This window comes from Ictidomys tridecemlineatus, chromosome 1, assembly GCF_052094955.1.
Source record: "Ictidomys tridecemlineatus isolate mIctTri1 chromosome 1, mIctTri1.hap1, whole genome shotgun sequence".
Taxonomy (NCBI): Eukaryota; Metazoa; Chordata; class Mammalia; order Rodentia; family Sciuridae; genus Ictidomys; species Ictidomys tridecemlineatus.
The window spans coordinates 190,098,246-190,106,457 of NC_135477.1; the positions used below are offsets into that span (position 1 = coordinate 190,098,246).

General features: G+C 50.1%; 1 protein-coding gene and 1 pseudogene across 2 annotated transcripts; both read right to left on the bottom strand.

Moving 5' to 3' along the window:
* Window positions 1-1,407: 1,407 nt before the first annotated feature.
* Window positions 1,408-4,992, bottom strand: Mrpl55 (mitochondrial ribosomal protein L55). Of its 2 annotated transcripts, none has more exons than XM_021720830.3 (5): window positions 4,843-4,992; window positions 4,443-4,605; window positions 3,084-3,155; window positions 2,544-2,745; window positions 1,408-1,642 (listed from the first exon to the last, which is right to left on the bottom strand). In XM_021720830.3, exons 3-5 carry the CDS (start codon window positions 3,107-3,109, stop codon window positions 1,487-1,489), a joined length of 384 nt encoding a protein of 127 aa, XP_021576505.1. In that variant the 5' UTR covers window positions 3,110-3,155; window positions 4,443-4,605; window positions 4,843-4,992; the 3' UTR covers window positions 1,408-1,486. The 2 variants fall into 2 exon arrangements, with proteins under 2 accessions (XP_021576505.1, XP_021576504.1); XM_021720829.3 differs by having other exon boundaries at window positions 3,084-3,152; window positions 4,843-4,991.
* LOC120885685 (oligosaccharyltransferase complex subunit OSTC pseudogene) lies at window positions 4,843-6,656 on the bottom strand (annotated as a pseudogene).
* Window positions 6,657-8,212: the final 1,556 nt, after the last annotated feature.

Consider the following 8,212-nt stretch of genomic DNA (forward strand, 5'->3'; position numbering starts at 1 on the left):
ACTGAGCATCTACAGGGGCAACAAGTGAGGCACTGAGATAACCCTTGAGCTTGTGTCCTGGTTCTGAAGAATACATGAATCCCACGGGAGCAGAAGCTTGTGGCACGGGCAGTTTAGGGGAGACAAGCAGGAAGCAGTGGGCACTGGGCAGCAGCGTGGGCCATAGTAATGTGTAGACAAGTCATCTGGCAGGCTCCCAGGAAAGAACTCTCAAGAAGGTAGGCAACTCCTGAGGGCCCCACTTCTGGGGCCAGGCCAGGTGTATGTGGAAGCTCAGTTATAGTGTTTGACCACAGTACGTGTGCTATGTGTGGCCAAGAGGGGACAGGGGGTATGTGGCTGGGCAGCTATAGTCCAAAGCCATTAGCCTAAGCAATGAAGAGTGGCCACCAGTCACAATGAGAACCGAAACCTGAGACAGCCAGGTACAGACTTGAGCAGGATCAGGATCTGAGAGCATCCAAGACGGACAGGATGAGCAGAACCTGAGACAGCCAGGTACAGACTTAAGCAGGATCAGGATCTGAGAGCATCCAAGACGGACAGGATGAGCAGAACCTGAGACAGCCAGGTACAGACTTGAGCAGGATCAGGATCTGAGAGCATCCAAGACGGACAGGATGAGCAGAACCAGGACCTGCGATGACCCAGGACAGGCACAAGCCTTTTTGGTATCCTCCTTGCTTGATGCACGTTGGCATCTGGAGGGAGTTAGATTTTACCTACATCAGGAGTACAGAACACAAGGTATGTGTTCACAGGCCTTGGCTGTATGTAACCAAACTCAAAAATGCAGACATTCTGGTTTTGGACATTGCATGGTTCCCCTTCAGGGGACAGAGGCCCCTAGGTTGGGGATGTGCCTGCTCCTAGTGTTAGAGAGCACCTGTGAAGGGAGGCAGCTGTAGGCTGCAACCTAGAAGTTTCTGCCTCCCAGAACACCCAGCTGGAGCAACAGCCCTGAGTCCTCCTGAGACTAGAAGGGATCTGAGAGTTTCTCAGAACACCCAGCTGGCGGTTTCTGGATGCTTCCTTCCCTGGCTGCCCACATGCTCCGTGGCTTTGTAGCTCTATCTAAAACTCACAGATTTCACCTAAACCTATCCCAAACCCTCCAATCTGCTCTGAGCCCCACAGCCCCATCCGGCTCTGAGCTTTTATGTGTATGTCCCTGTTGTGTGTACTGGGGATTGAACTCAAAGGCACTCTGCCACTGAGCTACACTCCCAACTTTGAGACAAGGTCTTGCTAAATTGCTCAGCCTATCAAACTTGCCATCCTCCTGCCTTAGCCTCCTGAGTTGCTTGGATTACAGACAGGCCTATGCCACCACACCCAGCTTGAGTCTGTGAGAGGTGATGAGCTATTATGCTGGGCACACACCTAAAGGAAGACACTGACAAGAGGTGGTGATTTCAGGTACATGCAATTTACAGAAAGATGTCCTTCCATCCTCAGACTGTCCTCAGGCAGTTTCAAGCCACTGTCACTTCTTAGTCTTGATCCAAAACTGTCTGTAACGCTCTGTGTCAAAGTCATCAGCAAACTCTGGTTCTTCCTCCTTGTGTCTGAGCTGAGCCTCTCGTTTCCGGAACCTGGTCCGGCGCTCCTCAGGAGACAGGGTGTCCAGGTCTAAGGGCATCTGAGTGGGAGAGAAGCCAAGGTGTGCCCCCATACCTTGTTCTGAGAAACAGAACTACTGAGATAATGCCACTGAGACTTACAGTTGCCTATGTCTTCTGCACTAATCTAACTTAATTATTTTTTTCAGTGCTGAGAATCAAACCTAGGTCCTTGTGCATGCTAGACCATTGCATTTCCAATGAGCTACATCCTGAGGCCAATTTTTTTTTTTTTTTTTGTACCAAGGATTAAATTCAGGGACACTCGACCACTGAACCACATCCCTGGTCCTATTTTGTATTTTATTTAGAAACAGGGTCTCACTGAGTTGCTTAGCACCTCACTTTTGCTGAGACTGACTCTGAACTCGCTGTCCTCCTATCTCAGCCTCCCAAGCCACTGGAAATACAGGTGTGCATTACCTGGCCTCAGTCCAATTTTTATACATTGTTTTTTCTCCCTTAAAATCTTGTTTTTCTTTGTGTGTGTATGTGTGTGTGTGTGTGCGCGCGCGCTATACCACCGAGCTACACCCCCTGCCCTTTTTGAGACACTCTTGCTAAAGTTGCCCAGGCTGACCTCAAACTTGTGATCCTGCCTCAGCTACCTGAGATGCTGAGATTACAAGCCTGTACCACCGCATCCAACTAACCTTTCATTTTATTAGGAGACTATTTTTTTTCTGCTCCACTTCCCCAGATTTGGTGTTTTTAAAAGACAGTGACGTACTTACCCTATCTGGTAAATGGAGAGAATTCTGGTCTAAACCATCCTCCTCTCCTCCAGCAACCTGTCCCCCTCCTCTGGTAGTGCATTACAATGACCATACTACACCTGTCATCATTCAGTGGCCAGAGGTCCCACCACCATGGTTCAGCCTCCATCAGAGCCCCTAGCAACACCTGGTGATAGATGCTTACTGTCAGCATGCGCCGTGGCTCTCTGTAGCGGATGTGGATGGTGGAGCCGTCCTGCTTGACCAGCAGCACTGGGTAGAGGCGTGCATAGGCCTGGCGATGTAGGCGAGTGAGCACAGCCCTGCTGCTGTCAGCCAGCCAGGAAGATGTGTGCAGGCAGCAGAGCCTAGGGGCAGCTGCCTTCATAGCACTCCGTTGGAGCAGGCTACAGACAAATATGAAAGAGCTGGTCAGTGGATAATGCTGGGGCAGAGTACCAACATGGTCAGGCAAGCCAGACATAATGTTGTCATGACAGAGAATTCCCCAGCTGCCAGAGACGCCAGCAACACTTGGTGATCCACATCTAGGGGTCCTTGAGGAGCTACAGGCCATGGTGGAAACAGCTCTGGCCCCACAACCAGGAAAAGGCAACAGTGGATGGTTGAGGGAACATGTCTCCCAGCACTGATGAGCTGACAAGGACAAGCAGCTTAACATTGTCCTGTCCTGGTGAGAGGTGCCATGGCAGAAGTCCTGAGGGCCCTGAAAATGCATGCTTACCCAAGTAGGATGCCCACAGCCGCCATTCTTCTTCAGGGACTTGGTCAGTCACTGGCCCTGGTGTGTAATCTGCTAGCCAAAGAAAGGAGAGAGTTCTACAAAAAGGCTTTTCTATTTCATTGCTCTTCATAAAATCCTGACCAGGAATGAGTCACTGACCCATGTAGGTGTCTGACATGCATACCAGGTTGTTCCTTAGTGTATGTGGGGAATTTATTCTAGGAGCACTCAGCAGATACCAATATCCATAGGTCTTAGGTCCCTCATACATATGGTAGTACTTGTATATGACATGTACATATGCTCCTAAATACTTTAGACCATTATAAAGCCTAATAGAATGAAAATGCCTCATAAGCAATATACTATTTTATTTAGTGTATACTAAGGGAGGGAAACCTCCTCAAAACTGTTGATCTTAAGGACTCTCTTGCTAGCAAACTTTATATTTTGGGCCTGAACTGTGCCTTCAATGCAGTTGCTGAGAACAGCTTGCAAGTGCAGGACTGAAGCAGTTTGTGCAATTAGTTTCAACTTGCAGGAACTAACTTTATTCTAATTGAGCACACTGGGGTTCTCCCTGTTGAAGCATGAAGCAGACCACTTCTCAGAGCTGGTAGGCACAATTTCACTTTGAATCATCTGTGCCATTGGTAAACTGCAGTTAGTTGCAGGTGGGCACCTGCATTTCAAGTGAGTTTTCTGAAAAAAAGTCTGATGAATGGATTTTAATGAAATTTGGGGAACTGACTTCTCAGGAGGCCCAATTTCCTCTTTGAAGTCAGTGATCCTAAACACACCAACTGGTAAACGTTCACTGTAGACTCAAATGTTGTTTTTAATATTTTAAATCTATGGTTGGTTAATTCCTTGGATAGAGGGAAGAGTGATCACCAAGTCACTTGCCAATCTATTCCACTAATTTATTGGTCTTCTTGAATTGGAACGTCCTGTGAGGAGAGGTGAGTGAGGGGAGAGGTGGGGTTGTGGGGATGGGAAAGATGGGATGATGAGACAGATGTTATTACCCTATATACATGTATGATTATGCTACTGGAGTGATTCTGCACCATGTACAGCTAGAGGAATTAGAAGTTGTGCTCCATTTGTACACAACATGTCAAAATGCATTATACTGTCATGTATAACTAATTAGAACAAATAGAATAGTTAAAAAAAAAAGAATGACCTGTGATTAATTTTCCTAAAATTAAGAAGCTCTTGAGTCAGACTCTGTGCCAGGGCCCAAGCTCACCCATTGCGGTGGGTTAGAGCCAGAGCTCTAACCTTCGAGCTTGGCTCAGGCCTTGATAAGGCACCTGCTGATTTTCACAAAAAGCGAGGTGAGGATTAGCATACCTGCTTAAAGAAGAGAAAGGAAGCCCAAAGCCGCTTTTCCTCTGCCCCAATTCACAGAGAAGTCTGCACGGGCGTCCGAGGTAGAGGCCAAGAATTTCCAATACTCGGAGTCGAGGACTCGAGACTGCACTCTGGGAGCCAGATTTCTTTCCGCCCTTCCTTTCTACTCAAAGAAGGGAAGGAGGGAAGGGATCCTGCTGCCTCCAAAATGAAAACCGCGCTCCTCACCTGCTACGCCCACGACCTCCCTCCCCCCGCCCGGGAGTCAGCGGGCGAGCCCCCTACCCACTCCGGCGCTCCCTCCCCCTCCCCCCCCTCGACACAAAGCAACGCGCTCAGGACAAGGCAGCGCCGCCCGCTCCCCGCTCCGCCCCGGCTTGCACGCCGCGCCGTCTACAACCTGCGGTCGCAACTGTCTCGGCGACGGCCCGAAAGGCCAGCGTCCGGACTCCGCTGCACAGGCGGGAAAGGGATTGAGCACAGCGAGACCCCGGAGCCGTCGCCGCGGCCGGCCGCGGACCGTGCGTCGCGCCGCATTGACGAGAGGGGGCGGGGCCGGCGCTGCGGTGACGCGTTCCACAGGCGGGACGAGGGCCGAGTGGGCGGGGCCTGTGCACCGCCGCGACGTGACCCGGGCTGGTGGACGCGGCGTCGTGACGTGCGCTTGACAGAACGTGCAGTTGGGGGGCGTAGCCTACAATGCCCTGAATACCCGGCCAGTGAGCACTTGCTGGGCTGTCCTGCGGTTCCGGACTCCGCCCGCGGGCCCGGGCGAGCGAACGGACGCAGGCCAGGAGAGAAAGGCGGCCTCTGGGAGGCCGCCTGGCCGTAGACTGGAGGCCCGGGTGGTGTGCAGGGCCCTTCGGGGCAGGAGGCTGGTCTGCAGGCCGGAGCCCGTGTTGGTGGATGGGCTTGGATGGTCGTCCGCGGTGTGGAGCCACGCAGCGACGCCTCCACAGAAACACCTTCCAGGCTTCACTGGAAGATGGAAATGACGCCCGCCCACTCGTCCACTCCACGAAACGTGTAACTCTTGGCTGGACGCTGGAGACTCCATCCCATGTGTGTCTCTCACTCACTCCGCCCCCCCCCCTTTTCATGGGCGGTGTCAGGATGCGCTTTTATCTGTTTGTAGTCAGGCAGCAGAGCTTCTAGAAATTCAGAGGCTCAAGCCTGGGTGCACGGTTCGGTGTGTGATGAATTCTGCCTGGTCTGTTCTATCTGGTCGGGGATGAGTTCTTGTTTCTGGCAGTATCACATCTTGTCTCTAGTTATGAGACCCAAGAGCATGGTCCCAGCATCAGCTTCTGGTGCAGCAGGAGTGTATGGGGGACAGAAGTCCTGTGGCAATGGAACACAAAATCCCATGTATCTTTTTTTCATCTGGAGGTTTATCTGTAGTCTTTAAAATAGCCTCCATATAAAGGTGATAAACATGTCTCCCTGAGCCACATAAGCAAGTTAATCCAGCCTAATGAGGCTCAGGGACCCTGATTTACAACCAGTGAGTCAGCCGAGGTGAGGAGCTTGGGCTTGTGACTGGCACCTGAATCAAGACATCTTTGGTACATCAGAATAGGTCAGGGAAAAAAATATTGATAAACTTGTCTCTAATACCAAGAAATTTTAGCCCAAGCCTTAATATGCTACCTATTTTTTCACTTGGTAATTTTTTCACTGCTTCTTGTTATTCTTTGCCACGTTTCATAGCAGAGGACTGGTACAGCCTTTAAAACTTCTTTACAGGAGCAAATCCAAAGTCCACTGATTTCTTTCAAAAGAACACATCAGATACCCCAGCAGTTTAATTCTCATGAATACTCCAGCCATGGAAGTTTAGTAGGACACAAGCGAATTCAATGAACAGAAGAAATATCTTGAGTTTTGGAATAGTTGGTGCATTGCATCAGTCTAGGATTATGAAACCTAAACTTCCCATTGTAAACCAGAAGCAGGATGCAAGTCCCACCATAATGTATTGTCCATTTACTGTGTAGACCAAGAAGCCTACTCTTTTCTGATGCCCACATTCCCAATCATAGAGCCAACATTTGGAGGTTCAACAGTAACATCACAAATTATTCCTCCAGTGATGATGAAAAGACACCACCAGAGCATAAACCGCCTTGGCTGGTTGCGTATGCACCCAGGTGGCTTCTCGGCTTCAGGTGGGACATTTGAGCACTAAGAAGGGACTTTGTACAAAGTCTCCATGTTGGTAGCTGCCCAGGCAGTTCCCAGGTCTCAGTGGTTTGTTTTTTCTACACACTTTTATGCTCAAGAACAGACTGATTGCTGGGCATGATGGTGCATGCCTGTAATCCCAGTGATTGGGGAGGCTGAGGCAGTAGGATTTTAAGTTCAAAGCCAGCCTCAGCAACTTAGTGAGAGGTTGTCTCAAAAAGGGCTGGGGCATGATTCGGTTAAGCACCCCTGAGTTCAATCCCTGGTACCAAAACAGACTCGTAACCACTGGAAATATTTGGGAGCCCCACAAATAGCACCCAGTGTCTCCGTAGTACTAACCTCTTGCCCTGGCTCCCCAGGGTGGCCATGAAGGTACAGCCCAGAAACCAACACTACCCCTCTCAGAGAGCCCACCTGGAAAGTCCAGCAGAAGCTCTCTTTATTGGTGGGATTATATATGACCTGTCTTAGCATCTCTGGGAGGCTCTGTCCATACCATGCAGCAGGCAGAGGGCCTTCAAAGATCTGTCTCCACATCTCTGAAGGACATTGAGTGGGACTTGGAGGTTCTGAACACTGAAAGAACTATGAGGAGGGAGATGCCCTCCAGACCCTTCTGTGCCCTCATAAGCTGAACGCTGTATAGATCCCAGGCAAGGGTCACTCCCACCATTGCCTATAAAAGCAACTGCTAGCTGCCCATACAGGGCTGCTCCCAGTGATGGGGCAGAGATCTGCTAGCAAGCACTATGGAGAGTGCAAGCACTATGGAGTGTCAGGTCCTGTACTGGACACCTGTTTTACTGCTGGCCTGGGTTTGTTCGCAGTGTTTCATAAGGTCAGGGAAGACCTTCAGATAGTGTGTGTGTGTGTGTGTGTGTGTGTGTGTGTGTGTGTGAACCCAGGGCCTTGCAAATGCTAAGCAGGTGCTCTTAACACTGCCACATACCCATCCTTTATTTATTTATTTGAGGCAGAATCTCACTATGTTGTGCAGGCTGGCCTTGAACTCATGGTCCTCCTGCCTCTGCCTCTGAGGTAGCTGGAATTGCAGGTGCATAACAAAACACTCAAGGCTGGGTTAATTTTGTTTTTTTTTTTTTAGTATTTATTTATTTTTCCCAGCGGGCACAACATCTTTGTTTGTATGTGGTGCTCAGGATCGAACCCGGGCCACACGCATGCCAGGCGAGCATGCTACCGCTTGAGCCACATCCCCAGCCCTGGGTTAACTTTCTGTAAAGAAATTTTTTAGCTCACAGTCTCAAGGCCAGGGCACATCAGCATCTGCCTGGCCCTGGAGAGGAGTCTGTGGTGGACATGTCACAATGGCTGGAGTGTGCAGAGTAGGGACTTAGGTTCACAACCACTCACCCTCATAGTACTTCCCAAAAGAGCAACAATGTGCTCAGGTGGGGGTAGGGCATTAACCCCATTAAAGACCTGACTTCCTCCCACTAGGCCTCACCTCTTAGAGGTCCCTCCACCTTAGCACTTTCACCCTGAGGGCCACATGAACACTGGGGACACATAATTCCCAGAAATGGGAATTCCATTGAAAGAGAAGGCCACCAACGTAACTT

Coding starts and splice junctions, on each gene's coding strand:
- Mrpl55 (XM_021720830.3), bottom strand. CDS start 3,109: ATGGCGGCTGTGGGCATCCTACTTGG. Junction 2,746..3,083: donor GCTGTGGGCATCCTACTTGG/GTAAGCATGCAT, acceptor ATTTGTCTGTAG/CCTGCTCCAACGGAGTGCTA. Junction 1,643..2,543: donor AGCCACGGCGCATGCTGACA/GTAAGCATCTAT, acceptor TCTCCCACTCAG/ATGCCCTTAGACCTGGACAC.